The 17203-nt window shown below is 37.6% G+C and overlaps 1 protein-coding gene across 1 annotated transcript in view; it reads right to left on the minus strand.

Annotated features, from left to right (window-relative positions):
• Positions 1–1215: 1215 nt before the first annotated feature.
• IL1RAPL1 (interleukin 1 receptor accessory protein-like 1) overlaps positions 1216–17203 on the minus strand; it is a gene marked incomplete at its 5' end in the record, with an annotated part of 26579 nt that continues 10591 nt past the window's right edge. The window contains 3 exons of the mRNA XM_010151393.1: positions 1216–1934; positions 3365–3535; positions 15880–16023. Of these exons, the coding sequence (XP_010149695.1) occupies positions 1216–1934; positions 3365–3535; positions 15880–16023 (1034 nt within the window). The remainder of the gene's footprint in view (positions 1935–3364; positions 3536–15879; positions 16024–17203) is intronic.

The following is a 17203-nucleotide window of genomic DNA, read 5'->3' on the forward strand; positions in this document are numbered from 1 at the left end:
CTTACTGAAATCACGTTGATATTAATAAAGTTTTACTTATAATTACAAGCTAAAACCAAATGAAGGAAGAATTCTTAATCCTGAATATATCATTTTAAAGCAAATACAGGTTTTGGAACATTAAAATACAAGGGGACTCTGTAATCCACAGCAAAATAATGTTTTGCTCTTACTTTTTCAGAAAATAACACTTTCTATAATACAAAGTGACAAACCATCTACAGTACTGTCTTTTTTATTCCCCTTTGGTTTGGAAGTCATCACTGTAAATATCAGCGGGGTTCTCTGCACTTCAGTGCCTATTGCCTCACTTGTCTTACTTGCCTGACACTTGCAAATGATCTTATTTGCAGGATTTTGAAAGGGGGAAATAAAAATTTAAATACTTAAAAATAAAATCCACAACCACATTAATACTTTTCCAGGAAGTGTTAAAAATAAGGTTTGTTTTTATATTTATAAAAGGGATACAGTCAACTTATTCTTAAAATAACAATTAAAAAACTAAACCCAAGGAAGCAAAAACCAAACCATCTCTAGTTTCTATACACTCTGTAGTGACTATTGTGAAGCAACCGATACAGATTGGGTATATTCTGTTGATTGACAGGTATCTACCAAGTTACATGTTAGATGATCAGACTGTAGTGTTACCCCAAATGGGGGTCACTGCAAGGGCAGGGATGGAGCAGTGTGCATTATGGGAGTAGAAATGAAAGTGGAGCTCGCAGTGAGGGATGGGGTCCTTCTAAGAACAAATATTCTCCAAAACAGGTGAACTGCAGCAGGCATGGCCTTCAGGAATCAGGCTAGGCAGGCCAACAAAATGGATGGTGCTTCTGATATCAACATAGCTTTGTCCAAGCATTCCCAAAAGAGGTTAAAAACAAACAAACAAAAAGTCTAAAACTATACTAATGAAGCAAAAAAGTTTCCTATCTATACAGCAGTCTCTTCATTTAAAAAAATGTAAATATACAAATTCCAATGACATATAAAACAAAGTTGAAAATGTGAATGGGAAGAGACATGGGTAAAACAGGAAGACTGATGCTACAAAGAAATTGCAAAAAACATATGTACAAGACCCTGTTTTTCCTCGTATGTTATCGATTGTAATGCATGTTTAACAGCAGCAGTCGAGGATGTAGTTCCAGGCACGGGACTGCAAGCTCAGCTCCTACTCAAGGGGGTTGACGTCCCCTTGCATTTCGGTCACCAAATGACACTTGATATACTGGTCTCCCGTGGTAAGAGGGGCAGTATCGCACTGTTTGTGTGAGCCTCTTCCGGGTTCTGCTCCCTGTTAGTTTTTGTCTGTGGCCGCTGCCCGTTTATAAGTGTCATAGGGATGTTGCAGTAGGTATGCTGGTTACCTATTGAGGTAAGCGGCAGGGTGCCGGTAGGAGGTACATCGTATTCATAGCTTCGATAATAGTGTTTCTGGCGCATCTGTGAATGATATGTGTTATGAAAGGTGGACCGCAGGTCTGGATGGGCAGTGGCAAGAGCAGTGGAGGTGGCAGCAGCCATGGAAATTGCGGAGACTGTCTGCAGTTCCCCAAAGGGCCCCTGCTCACTGACATCTAAAACCTGCTCGTGTGTGATGGGTTCAATCCTCTTAAAAGGCATTTCGTACTGTAAACGTTTCCAAAACTTGGAATTCAACTTGTTGCATTTTGGTCCGTGCCATTTAATGACAGTGAGGAGCTTGATAGTATGTTTCAGGGCCTCGACCTCCTGGTAGTTCATAACTCCTCGTAGTTCACTGCATTCAATCAGTATCACTTTGATTTCGCCTGTGACTAACATGTTTCGCAGTCTTGTTTCCAGTTCAAAGATGCTCCAGCCTCTTCTTACCACATAATTTGGAGTCATAACGATGATCAGTCGCTTGCTTTGGTCCACACATCTTGCCACGTCTTCAATGTAGGCTACAAAATAAGACAATTGCTCAAAAATCAATCTAAGAAAACACTCTGCTCCCATAGACTGAGGAGAAACAAGAGAGGCAGATCCCTGCTCCCGGAAGATCTCACTGTAATATGCATAAACATCACTTGCAAACATTTCAGGTTTACACGCCGAGACATGGTCCTAGGCAGCCTGCTCTAGGTGGCCCTGCTTGAGTTGGACAAGATGACCTCCAGAGGTCCCTTCCAGGCACAACCATTCTGTGATCCTGCAAAACATCTATTTCCCCATGCCCTATGGATTGTGAGTGTCTATGAACTGTGGTTTTGTATCAATATTTGTATCCTTATTGCAACAAGTGTGGCCATCACCATTTTGTCTTTAAAAAGGCGAAGTCACACAGGTAGGCAACAGAGCAGCAACTGTGTGCTTTAGGGCCTCAGTCTCAATTGTAAATGATATTCTAAGGTGTACTATAGGGTCAAATTCATAGAATCATAGAATGGTTTGGGTTGGCAGGGACCTTAAAGATCATCTAGTTACAACCCCCCTCCCCTTTTTTTTTTACTGACTTTTCTAATAGCCTTTCTTCAAAGGCTATTAGAAATTCTTCTTTACCTTTCATGGTCCCCCACCCGCATTCACAAAGAAAGTGCTGTATCCTGCAAATTCATGTTTAGTTTGCTGTAGATTTTAACAATATCCATGCAATTGTTTGATGTTGTACTTTGCCTGTACCAAGCAACCTTTCTGATCTTTAGGAAAAGATACCGATGTCTACATAGTTACACTGAAGTTGTGAAGAATACTACAGCAACTTACAAAAAATTACTGTATGTAGGTTGTAATGTGTGAAGAAACATGAAAATGGTCTACTTGCACTAGCTGGAATCAAGTTTAATTTTAAGTCTCTGAGAATGATCCACTACACATTCACTGCACTGTACTTCCACTACACATTCCTCTGCAGTGAACACTAACAAAATTCACTACTTGGTTCTTGTGTAGATAGTATTACTCAACCCTTGCTTTAGTCCAAACATAACTTTTTCTTTCCTGTCTGAATTTCTGAAATAAATACTTAGAATCACGGATACCTTTCCAGGCAAACTCTAACGAACAGACAACAAAGACATCTGTTTTCATTCCTGGATATGCAACCTATCAAATCTGTGGAAAAATGCTAGCCTCATTCATTTCCTTTACTATTGTGCACTTCTTACTTGTGCCCTTTCTTCACTCTCACCTTCAATCAATATAATACAATTACTAAAAAATAATCCTCTTATCTGGGAAATACACATTACGTATGTTTGGCTTATTTGCACCATTCTCTAAGACAAAGGAGGAAAGGTGACATTCTGAAGAGGTAGGTATAGAAATGATACTAAACCCGTCATTGCAATCACTGCATTTGTTGTGTAGGAATCACACACACATAAAGACTTACTTCCTGTGGGAATCAAATCTCTGTCTGGTATGAACAACTTGTATCCATAATGCTTTTCAAGCATATCTGGTAGAATCTCAAGAGCAAACCTTTCTTCTTCTCCAGTTTCCTGATTCCACTGGTCAGGGTCCACTTTGGTATAAGATAGATACGCATCATAGTCTTTGTTGTCTGACGAAAGAGAGGAAGAAATTAAGTTAGTTTATTCATTATTCCTGCAGATTTCCTAGATAATTCTCCAGGAATTATTTCTGGGACAATTCCCCAGGAATAGGAAACTGCTTAGATAAAATGGCAAAGTTTGAATGAGTCTCCAGGTATGAATTAATTCACCTTTTCTGTTTCACCTGGTAGAGGCAATCCTTGTTTACACAGATGCAGGGGAGAAGGGATCCATATCCCTAGACTGAAGTCAGTTTGTTCATAGACATTTGTGTAAGGCTCCATATGAAGGAAATCCACTCAATTGTGGGGTGACAGCTTGTGAGCACAGAAGAAAAAAGTTGCTGAAAAGAATTTGAATTCTTCTCTAGCTTAAAAGGGAAAAGAAAAGCATGGAAATACCTAACATAATGTTCAGCTGTTTCTGCTGCATAGAAAAAACATTTTAGTCTTGACAGATTTTTACAATAAATTTAGGGCCTGGGGCTGATATGTTCTAAGCATATGTGTAGCTTCACTTGTAAAACTCATTGGCTTTCCAGGTCTGAAATTATTGCCAAGCTTAAATCTTTGCAGCATCAGCTCCTTATAATGAAGTTTAAATCGTTTGAATTCTGTGTGCTTAAATTTGCAAATTTAATGTTGCATTAATGTACATTTCATTACTTAACAGTGTGTTATTTCATTTCAATATAAGAAATAAATGTGTCTGTTTCTTAAATGTGCTTGGTGTGCCTACTTGAAAGACTGAATCAAAAGAGCCATCATTAATTTTCATTAGGAGGTCAATAATGCCAAGTGCTCTGGAACTAATTCAGTGGAATAAGAGGTCACGTTTTGACTTTTGTTGTGAAGAAAGCAGAAAAAAATCAATGTCATGAGTAATGAAATGTTAACATCCTTCTAAGTCTCTTGACTACACTATGCCCAAGCTATAGTGAATATCAATTGCTTGGAATAGAGACCTGATAGAATACCTGAGTGTGTGTTATAAGTAACATTATATTCAGCCAGTGGTGACTTCAGTTATTGACTGAACCACTCCTTTCCTCATTTTATATAATTTTGTACTCTGGTAGCATTATTTGGAAAAGTCTGCCAAATGCAGGATGGGTGCAGAGTATAAATGAAATTAATGAGACAGTGCTAATCTTGAAGTCTACTCTTCCTTCTGAGGAACCATGCATACTATGCTCATTAATGTTTGCAGATGTCAAAATTAAAATGGTAAAACTGAAACTCCTTTCAACCTTTCCAAACCCATGAAATGACCGTGTGCTCATTCTCTCTCCTGCATACTCTTTGTGTGATATTATCTATTGGACTGTTACAGTCACAAAAAGAAACCAACCAACCAAACATAAATAAATAGATAAATAATCAAACAAAAAAAGAGTAGCACTGATTCTGATGTTTCACTCTTAACTTTGGAGTATTTGTGAAACAATGATCCTTAACAACGGACAAGCACATAATGTCTTTGATAGTGCCTTGAAATAACACTGAATGGATCAAGTATAAGGTAAAAGGAGATTACATACCAGTTTTTTCTTTCTACAGTAGGCCAGTGTCAACCCAGCAACCAAGTTAAAACACAGAAATGTCAATAGAGATATGGAGAAATTATGACAACTGAAACAATGATGACGTGTTAATGCCATTTCCTGTTGTCACCTTAGTAACGGTCAGAGCCATAGTACACGCTTGAGAGCAGCATTGCTCTGTTGAAAGTCTTTGAGTAAGGAGGAGAAGGTATCAGTTCTCAAAGGGTTTAATAATAAATAATAGAGCATTCAAATGGCTTTAAAGGCTCAGGGTATTGTCTGTGAAGATGGTTTGCACATTCTTACTCAGAGGGAAAATTATTCATGCTAGGCTAGTTTTTTCTTACATATGTAAATATTGCATCAATTCATTTAATTTAAAATATACATTCTTCATACCATGGAGGATCCAGCATTTCCACTGACTACAACTGCATTATCCTGTGTTGCAGGGAACATTTCTTTCTACCCTAGTTCCCTAGTTTAACAGCATTTGAAGGGCAAAGAATGGACATGATCTAGAGTATGACTACACAGATGGGTTCTGGCAATCATGAATTTATTCAAACCCCAATCCAGCAAGATGTGTAGTTTGGTTTGGGAAACTGTTAGATGCTTTAGCACAGAGGTTCCATGAGCTATTATACCCTCCAGCTGTCAGGGGTTTTTTAACTTAGTTTGATGAAAAGTGAAAAATTCAGTTTACAACAGAATTACCTTATGTGGTAATTTTGTTATCTGATGAGCTGACATACCGGCATGAGCATACAATTTGCAAAATGTGAAAAGCCTGGGATACACAGGGGATGATCACATATGCCTTTGTTTTACTTCTGAGATATTTATGTATTAGTCTGCTTTTAGTTAATTAAAATTATTTGGGTTACATTGCCAACCCTGTGAAACATTTTAAGAACTACAGCAGGCAGAGAGCTACACAGCTGTCAGAAGCTATCTTTTCTGTGATGTGATCAAAGAGCAATGGCATTATTTACTGTATTCTCTAATTTATATGGGTAGTCAAAAAATGTAGAATTTCAGTTGTAATGCAAAATGGGAGAACTCATAAAATGGTTGAAATTGTCCATCTCCAGGAAAGTATTTAAACACACAGTAGATAATGTTTCTGCATGTGGTTCTTTTAGTTAAATGGTCCCACTTATTCCTGCTTGTAATGGGTGGGAGTGATGTCTACATTCTAAAGAACATTTCTGATCATAATTCATGTTTTTTAACGTGCCGTCCCAGTGGACTGAGTGGGAGAGATGGGAGCCTGCAGACATCCAGATCTTACAGCTGAGTCAGACTCTGGGAGCTGGGACTGGTATTTTGCCAGTCTCTTGGCCATGTCACACAGGAGGAGGCTCTCAGTGTTGCTATCAAGCCTTTTGCTCTCAGGCTGTTTTCCATGTAAGCCTTCCATTGAGCAACAAATCCAGGAGTCCTCACACTCCCAGCAGGCACGCAGGAGTTCCATCACAGATTTTTGTTTTCTTGACCATTCACTGGAAGAGGTATTTTACTTGAGAAAATATCAGGTGTCAGCACATCTGCCTTTTCCAAGAAGAAAAATACTTCACCAGAAAATTCCTGATCTGCTCCTAATCAAGTTGTAAAGGACTTGATATTGCTACTTATATTATTTTGTATTATAATAATTACAGATTTGGCTATGCAATAAGTTCAGATACTGACTGGATCTACTCTCCAGTGTCAGAAAAATAGGGGCAAAAATCCAAATTCAAAACAAACAAAGCTGGTGGCAAACAAAAATTTTCTTTAAAATGATAGTTTCCTCATTTCCCTTCATCAGCAAACAATTCAGTCTTCTATTCAAGCATCCTCAGAATGAAAATATAATTGATTGTTGCTTGCACTTTGGCTTTAGATATAGATTATGCCATTTCAAAGATTTGTTTTTGCCAGGCTCCTATACATTAGCAATAAACTGGAATATAGTTAATCGCTACCTGTTTCATCCCACACTTAGGAAGAAAAATACCTCCTAATAACCAAAGTCAGGGACGTTGATCATCTAATCTGAAACTTTTTTTCATTTCCCATGTAGATTGAAAACAATTATCTACATATATTTTTGTACATGAAAGCATGTTTATTTCCTTAACCATTTCAGACTTCCTTTTTTTTAGAAACATATCAGAATAAGTCATCTTGCATTGCCTCCAGGTATGTCGCAGATCTGTACTATGTAATGGCTGTCTTTTAATTTAGTGAACACAGTTGTGTGACATAACATGCAACACAAATACTTTGAAACATTTTGGTGTAGCAAGTTTCCTCTTCCCATTCTTTGTGAATGGACAAGTAATCCTCTTCAGTTATGTGGTTTGCAGTTGCTTTCTGCTGCCTAAAGATAGTATACAACTAGGACGGGGTCTTCACCTCACAGCCTGCATTTCTGTCAAGTTTGGTTGTATCCATTAATTGAAAACATTGAAACAAAACCTAAAGCAGATCTTCCATGGCTAAATTCAAGCAGACTTGATGCAAAAAAAAATCTTTGTTATTGTACTGTAGATAACCATGAGAGCATGTGGAAGCTCTGGATTAGTTTATTACAAAGGGGTCAAATGCAAGCCATGCTCAAGGTATGATGAATTCAGTCGACAAATGTTTCAGTCTGCCCTAAACTACTGGTATTGCAAGATGCTGGTCAAAACAGACTGAAGTATAAACTTAGCCATATCATTTCAACCATTCTATGGGGTTGAAAGGGAGGACATAGAGAAATGGCCATGGAGCTGTGCTCAGCCACAGGTCTGACGAGATTGTTTGGATCGACCTTATGGGTGAACATTGAGGGTGAAATAACAGCTTCATTAATAACACACAGAAACATTACTTCATTTAGTGGCCCAGGATTTTAGCCAAAAGAGCTGTAGCATCATTGCATCATACATTCTTTATCGCTGTCCATTCCTTTCGGTACTCATCCAAACGTAGACCATATGATCATATTCCCTGTAATTTTCCACAGTGTTAATCCAGCAGAAATGATATAAACTTCTAGGGGATGAAGTTGCAAGTGCTGCTTGTTATTCCAAGGATGTGCTCAGCAGCAGTCACTTGAAGGCTCAATGTAAGCATAAAATGAAACCCAGAGTTTATATGCATCTACTTTGTCACATGCAAATGGGATCTTTGGGTAAGTAAATTGCTATCAGACATCTAAGAACTCATCTGTATGCATGCTCTTATAACAGCTACACATGAAGAAATGGTAAGCTGGTGCCTACAGAAGGACAGATAAAAGTTCCTCTTCTACAGGGACCGGTAAACAGATTCAACTTTGAACTGCATTTTAGACACACAAGCTCATTCATGTTTTCCGTGTCGCACCCCAAGACCAAAACCAGCAGTCTGAATCTTTGAGGGTTTATTAAACCCTAAACTTCACAGACACTTCAGGTAACGGGGAACAGAAGTATATATATGGACGAAAAATTAAAAATTAAAAAACCCCTTCAGTCAGTTTTTCTTATCTGTCATGTTCAAGAAGATGACAAACTTGATTTTCAGCTGGTATGATACATTTTAGCACAAGAAAAATTAATAGATCAAAATAAAGAGAAATCCCACAATGTCATATTTCATAGTGAATCTTACTCTAATGAAGCTGTAAGACCTAGACACCAGGGTCAACCTGTGCCTCTGCATCCTGAAATCCTCCAGAGTAATTAGCAATGTCTTCAGAAGCTTCCAGGGCATCGAAGGCAGCTGACCATGTGCTGGCTGCTCCACATCTAAGTGTAGATGGCAACATGTCTGGCTTTGGCAGGTCTTCCATTCCTAGATCAACACGGACCTGGACAGCTGATTCCCCTCCTTCACCAGGGCACATACCAGCCTAGTAAAGACTCTGATACTTATTACTGCATCCTAGGAGCAATGTGATGATTTTACTTGGAGTTTCAGGATTTTGAGTGAGGTTCTTAGAAATGACAGACCAGACCCTCTCAGTGCTGCAGGGAGTTGAAGTCAAAGCTGATGAAAGAGTCTTTGCCCTTTACAAAATGTGCTGTGTTGAGGAAAGGTTGCTAAGTACTAGACTTTCAAAATTTCCCAGAGACTGTAGTTGCTTCAAAATTATGACGACTATGGTATTTCATAATCTGTATTTGTTTCATTTGTGGGGTCATATTTAATGTACACATTGCAGTAGTGTTCATCACCCTTAATGTAATGAAAAACGTAATTATATGCTTGAGTAAAATGGCTAAATCTTAAGTCTTTCAAAATACTTATACTTTCCTTCACACTGTTTACTGTTTCTTATGAAGCTTACCTTAACATTTTCTTTTATTTTTAAATGTCAAGCCCTTTTAATGATCATAAAAATTAAGAACTACTAATGCAAGCTTTTCACATGGAAAAGTATCAAGTGTAGCATTCTTAATGATAGTTCATACCTTCTTCAGAGTGCATAATGGTGAATTGGAGGGAGATTTTGTAAGTGCAACACATGGGGAAGAGGTTAAAGAAATGTAAATAACTCTAAATAGGTTCTGGAGTATTGTTAGCACAACATAGACCAGAAAAATAAAAATCCTTTGTCCTTAATAGGCACATTTATAAAAATATTAAAGCAATGAACACGCATTTCTTTTCCCTTTTATTTTTTCCCTATTTTATTTTTTCATTAAGCCATAATGAATTTTGGAAGTTTAAAGATGAAAATATAAAAGAAACACTAATTTTAAAGTTGATTTATAAGAACATTTATGATGATTCCAAGATATCAGTGCTGTGTTGGACATTTTTTGAATATTAGGAGTGATTCCTGGCAGATAAAAATGCAGCCAAAAAAATAATGCAATACCCTGATTTCAAGTGTAAAATAAAACATTTCCATGTTATGTTTTCCCTGTTTTTCTATAATTACAGCTAAAATTTGTCATTGATAGATACATAAGATATAATATTACATTTAAACTGTGTAAGCTACTATTAATATTTTCTCTTATATTTAGTCTGATTTTATATTCCTAACTAAATGAAAAAAACAGCTCAAATGTTTCTTAGTTATTCCCATTAACATGAAAGTTTAAATTCATTATTACTACTGAAGACATTCTACTTTCAATATAAAATACTGATGAAAACATTAATCTTTGAAGTTGCTGTTGACAGATATGAAAACTCAGAAGTCCTTTTGAGAGTTTTACAATATTTTAAAAAATTATGAAAGTTAAAAGATGCTGATGGAAATTATTCTCTAGGTTGCTATGAAGTATTTGCAGGTCAAACATCAAATTAAGAAAAAACACATTATTAGTAGATATTGAAAGACTTAAAGGTAACTACTTCGCTGAAAACATAGCATAGCATAGTAACTATCTATGGAAGACTGGAAGAAACTAGCTGCTATATAAAAGAAAAGAAGAAAGTAGGAAGAGTCACTAATAATGACTGTCATGTAAACTCTGAAAATAGAAGAATATGGTTTTTTATATACAGAAGAAATTTCTTGAAATAAAATGTGCCAAGAAGTGGTGTTCTTACTATGGTCCCAATTCAATAAAACAACCAGTTACCTGTGTAAAATGCACGCTTAATTTTATGTATAGTCCTTATGTTGATCTCAGTGAGAACATTTGTAACTTATCATTGAGTTAAGCATTTTGAAACCTGAGATCTAAGACTGCCTTGATGCCACAAAAGCAACAAAAAATTAAGTAAATCATTATAGATATAAATAAAACTCAAGGGAGAAATGGTTTGGCAACAGGCTTTCAATCAAAGATTCTTGAAATCAGATGCCAATATACTGCATTCATCTCACCTACCTCGGAAATCTGCAATGTATACTGTAGATACATGCAATTGCATGTTTCTTTAATAAAAAAACTTCAAAGCTTAGAACCATTTGACAGAGCTGCTGTTTGAGGAACAGGAGATATGGCAAACAGCCTTCATTCATTTATATATGGCAGGCTTTCTTTTTCTACTTTACATTTGGACTTTCTAACCTACTACAGTCTTTCAGTTTGGAATCTAAAGATGTTCTTGCTGATATTGTTATTTTATTTTGTATATATTAGACCTGTACTTTAGATGTCATAAAAAAGAAGAGAGAAAAAAGCAGGATTTTTTCTTTGAATCAGTAAGCTTCAAGGACACAATCTAGAAAAGCCCATATTTTGTGGAGACATAAATTGAGATATTATTGTTTGAATTGCATTTCAGATGTAAATAAATGATATAAACAAGAAGAGTTAAGAAAAGCAGCTCATCAACAATAAAATTGTAAGTAAATAAGAGGAAAATCCCTTTCTGCAACCAGTAATATTCAGAAGGATGAAAGCTGCATTTTTCTAAAGGTGATTTTAATAGAATTTGAAATTGATATTCATAGAGCAGGAGTTCTTATTGCCACAATTTGCCAATAGCCAATAAGAATACATATGCAGTGGTGAGGCTGCTATTGCATACTTGTTCTATAGGTCCCCAGGGAAGGTTCTATAATTGCAAAGCCACTAACTTCAGCAGTAATTTCAGTCTAGCTATATTTGCATAGTATAATCATTAACACAAGTTCTTTGGCGGTGCCTAAACCATTGGTAAAATTTACATTTGATAGTTAGCAACGAAGTCACACTGAAACTTTAAAAATCTCAAAGCATTGCCTTTGTGTGCTGCGCAAGAGGTTTACTGGGATGAAACTCAGGAAACCATTAAGAAGTATATCTCACCTGTTCTTGTCTTGTATAACTAAAAAGATATTATCTGGGCAAACCCATAGGTATGTCCACGAACACTGATAGTCTTTTGCAGCTAAATAATAGTAAGGTCACAATTTATGATTACCTAAGGACTTCCAGGTGCAACAGAGACTTCAAGGCAGAAACTGTTTTATCAGTCTCCTTATTTGAACATTGAATTGCTTCTCCTCAGCACGCAGTAGAAACTCACCTCTTCAGGAAAGTGCAACCAGCACAGCCAACAAACTGCCACTGTAGGTGTCATGTACCACATCCAAACAATATTTCCTGAATTTAGAGAGCTCAGCACATTTTAATCACTTTAGGAGCACTTCGTTTTATTTCAGCAATGGGTAGGGAGTGGAAAGCAGCAACTTGCAGAACAGAAACTCTGAGGAACTCCCCAGCCCCGGCTGCCAGGTGACTTCCCTGCCTGTACCCCAGATGCACAGTGGCTGTGTCTTCCCTCAATCACCACAGCTGCCTTTCCAACGAAAGCTGAGAATAGGATCAGGACACCACACAGAGCTCCTGTCCAACATGGTGGAAACAGCTGATGGGACCTAAAAGCACCGAGGGTGACTCTGAATGGCAACGTAGCAGCTGCTAAGCAAAGGTCTCACTTTCTAGTTATCAGTTGGCTACAGGGTTGTTTTGTGTTCTTGAGCCTAAAGCCTGACTCCTTGTCAGACTAGCTCTGAGAAAGGATATTTATGCAAATTTCACTGGAAAACTATTTACAGCACATTTGTTCAGACTTTCTCTTTAGCTGCTACTTTTTTATTCTTACCAGTTTTAACGCCATCCTCAACGTAAAATTTCTTTTTTTTTTGATGATAGTGTTCACCCCTTGCCTTTTAAATCTTTCAAGGCTTTTACAAATAAGCTTTTAAGTTTAGAGCTGCAAACCTAAAAAGGTTGCCTGACATTTAACAATGATCAGAACTCAGACGTACCCAGTGAAATATCTTGTTCTGAAAATGTTCTTGTTTTTAGAATAACACTGGACATTTCTTTGTTTCCATACCACTTCAAGGTATCACCTTCATCATGTATGTGGAGAGATCTCGAACTGAAATTCTCCACTTAAATAGATTTGGGAGTTTCTCACCATCAAACTAGTATGGGTGAGTTATATCTCTGTATTGCAAGGTCATGCCAAACACCTGAAGGTGGGAAAGCTATTTCTTTGCCAAGGGCCAGAGTGTTTTTCTTGCCCCTGTACTCCAGCTTGCAGGGGGATCCCTGGGACATTCCCAGGTACTTCCCCTGACTAAGCACCAGCATCTTGCATTGCTCTACACCAAAGGACACAGCATAGCGTCTGTCATGCAGTGCCCTGGCATGGAGTCAGCTCCCAGGCAGCTGAAAAGCATGGGCACAGAGCAGAAGGAAAAGCGGTAAAATGTAAGCTGGATTTGATTATATTCCAGTTGAGTAGGAAAGGCAAGGAATTAACCATGAACACAAAAAAGGGGGCCTGAATGCCCATTCCAAGGAGACAATAAAGGTGAGACTGAGCTAAAGCGTTTGAAGGAGAGAGAACACCACAGGATACTCTAGTCACCACGATGAGAGAGAAGATGGGAAATTCAAAGCTGCAAGTTAGAGAAACGAAAAATCAGCAGCTGTGATCACTTGCTTAATCTGCAGTACCCCTACAGAAAGTAATAAATTAAGTTGCATTAGCTGTAAGGGTTAAATACTTTGTTTTCAAACATTTCTCACAATTTACTCATGCCTCCCACAGAAATGCTTATGTTAGCCTGAGAAAAAACGATGTGTCTAAGGCTTGGACAGCAAAGAGGAACTGTGATGAGATTTGACATGCTGAAGGGCTTGTTCTCTGATCAGGGAAGAAATGAAGCGTTGCATTTTAAAAGAGATTTTCAACTGAAAATTTTAATTGGACCTCACTTTTAAAGTGTTTCAAATCCTCTCTGGGTACAATATAGTGCACACAAAAAAAGTCTGTGATATTCTGATGGTTGCTTATCTACATGCTGTCCCAAAGTATGACAGAACATGGTGTAAATTATGAATAGCACGTGGGTGCTCTGCTGTTGCACTGCAGGAGATGCAGTTAGCAGAAGATTTGAGAGTTCAGCATTTTGTGCCTTTTAGTAACAAACTATGCCAAAGGAAAGGGTCTGAATGCATGCCTACAATTTATTTCTGCATGAGCTGTGGCTTGGTCTTGTGTGGGGCATTTTCTGTCCGTTGTCTTGCTTTTCTAGGAGTGTAAGTAAAAAAGACAGAGGAAGAAGTCCAGCTGCAGTAACTTCATTGGCACAATGGGTTTTATCCATGTTGCCCGTCCATTGAATAGAGTAGAAGCCACAGGTTTCCATTAGGAATCTGCAATTAGTATTTTTCTTCTTATATTATTGCAATTAAGCAACCAAACTACCAGTGTTTGCATTGATCATCTAAGGAGAATCCATCTTCTTTATCAATGATCTTTGCTCAGAAGAATAAACTGAATGGATAGTGGTTTGCCTCCATCTGAATCCCAGAACAGTATCTTTCAGAGGTCACTTTTTTGTTGTTTAGAATATGTGACTAAAGTACTGTTCCCAGGTGGCCAGTGCTTGGGATGGGAGGAGAGAGAGGCAAGCGTGTAACACCTGGTAGAGTATGTTTGCAAATGAATTGGAATGATTTAAGATAACAATAAATGACAAGTGTAAAAGTAAGAATTACTGATACTGAGAGACAAAACATTAAATTGTAGCTATTTAAACAATTATTAATTAAACTATTTCTGCATAATATAATATGGCTTTTATTAAATTCACACAATTCATGTAAGTAACCCATTTAAACTGCAGGCTGCTTTGTGGAGAAGAGAGGATCTCAGCTCCTGAAAAAAAAAGGCATCTGCCAAAATCCTCCATGAGTCACAGTCCCTCTGGGCCTCAGTTTCCTCCTCTGTAAAATAAGTAGAATAACCTGATTTTTTTCCCCCCACTGAGCTGCTATATTAATACATCCTTCTTGTAAATCCTGTAGAAGGATACAAAATGTTCTAATGTTCTTGAGCTTGTTGTTCTGAGCATTTTCTATTTTGAATCCTTGTGCATTTTCAGATGGGAGGTAGAAGTGGGTCATTCCCTAGTGATCTTATTATGGAAGTCTCTCCCTTATATAAGGACCGCTAATTCTGCATTCTTCTCCCTTATCAGTGACAGATTTGGTCAGTGCTTGTTTATCAGTACATATTTATTTTAATATGTCACAGTGTCTTCTGGCCACAGGCTATTACCTTGAACTGTAAAATAACTTTCATTACTATTTCAGTAAAAAAAGAAGGTCCTGTCACCAAAGACGTAGTGGTAGCATAAAACAGCAGGAACTCTGACCCAAGAAACCAAACCTAATTAATCAGAGCCTGCAGCTCAACCCAGTTTGCTGTTCAACAGCAGTTTTGATTAGTAGGGCTAGAGGCAAAGAAGACCTTTTTCTTCCATGCTTAAAAAGAGAAGAAAAGGAAATGCATGTATACATTTGACACAAGAAATACATAGATTGTAGATTATTTTTGTTTAGGCTGAGTATCCTTGAATTGCAGAACAACTTTAATGACCATTAGCCACTATCTCAGTGATTAAGTAAATGAACTAAAGAAAATGAACTGCTGGTTATGTTCCCAAACACTCGGTACAGTTTATTGAAACTGATCAGTTTAAACAAGCAGTAAATTAAGATTCACTTCAACCTCTACCTATTTGGCAAATACAATTGGGGAAGACACTCCCTAGCTTATGGAGAAGTGAAGGTGGCTTTCGGTACTGACAGAAAGTGAAAATCTTTAATGCATCCATGTTGGTAATTTACATTCAGTGTCAGGAATAAAAAATCTAAGAGACATGGGTGTCTTCTGGAGCTCCAGAGAGCAGCATGTACATCAGCCCAGCAATCACCACTGCTAATGTGCTGTATGAGGAATACATATTCAAGTCAGTGCCTAATGCAGGGAGAAAAAAAACCTGCAGTTGTTAACGTATCTTAAACTGAAATGAATTTTGTGCCTTGATGGAGAGAAATAAAAGACAAACATATGTAGAAAGCAGGAAATGTGCCTTACCTCCATCTAGTTCTTCAGCTCCAAAATGATTCCTGTAGAAGAGCATAATCTCTATCTTGTAACACTTGTAGATAGTCACTAAACAAACAAGCAGCAGCAAAATAGCACCAAGCCCACCAGCAAGCTCAACTGTGTACATCAGCTCTGCAAAGAATTACAAAACACAGCAACAGTCACGTTCCAAACCAGAGAAAGATTAGCAGCAGACCTCTTACTTAGGTTAAACATTAAAATAAAATAATGACTGATGGTTTATTTATGTATTTATTTCTTTGTAGGACCCTTAAAGAAATTTCCAATTAATAGAGTTTTTTTTTTTTTCCTGTAGTCAATTATTTTTTTCCTCTGGTACACCATCTGAATTGCTCATTTGAAAAATAACAATTGCTGGGGATATGTGTCTGTGTGAGTATGAGTATGGGCATAAACCTAAGACATATTTGATAACTGTCTTCCTTCTCTCTCTCTGTTGATAGATCACAGTTTGCTTTATAGAGATAAATGTTGACATTCCACTTACAATGAAAGCAGAAAATCGGGTTTTTTTTTTTTTTTTTGGGGGGGGGGGGGGGGCGACTATAATGCAAACACGGCTTCTCCCTTATTCTACATACAAATAAGAAGAATTTCAGACTACTAGATAAGGTTACACTACGGATTTGGTGTGTGTGTGTCCCCACCAATTAAAAATAACTATTAAAAAAAAACAAACAACAAAACTTGAGAGATGTGAAGACAAATTATCCAAGGAACCCCACAGCTTTACAACATTTCAGTTATGTGTCATCTTTGACACAGTTTCCCAAAGATTTGTAGTTCATCTTTATTTTACCCTTACCCCCAGAGGGACTGGCTTATGTGTAGTCACAGCAAACCATCCTGACGTGCCCGTTCTGACACTCCCATTCAGACCATGACCCCTGGTGTTTTTGCTATACTCTGCCACTGGAGACTCACATGATGGATTCAGGTAGCTCCGTTCCTGATGATGTGGACTCTGGTCAAATATGGCAACAACTGTTTACCACCAGCAGTATCCTCAGTGGGGCCACTTATCTGCATAAGCAACCTGCCATCATGGGCTTTCACCTACCCCTGTCTAAAGTGTTGCACAGTCAAGGAAGCTCATGCAGCTACATGACATCCATTTTGGTTTCAGTTTTCATTTGCTTATTGACTCAAAACCAGCAATGTAAAAAAAAAAATAAAAAAGGGAGGGTGGGAGGAGGAAGAGTGTTACTAACAATGATGCAATTTGAAATGAGTAACAAATGGCATATCTTAAGCCCACCCATACTTTTCTAGTATCATTCATTTTCCAGGA

This window comes from Eurypyga helias, unplaced genomic scaffold (genome assembly GCF_000690775.1).
Source record: "Eurypyga helias isolate BGI_N326 unplaced genomic scaffold, ASM69077v1 scaffold2565, whole genome shotgun sequence".
NCBI classification, from domain to species: domain Eukaryota; kingdom Metazoa; phylum Chordata; class Aves; order Eurypygiformes; family Eurypygidae; genus Eurypyga; species Eurypyga helias.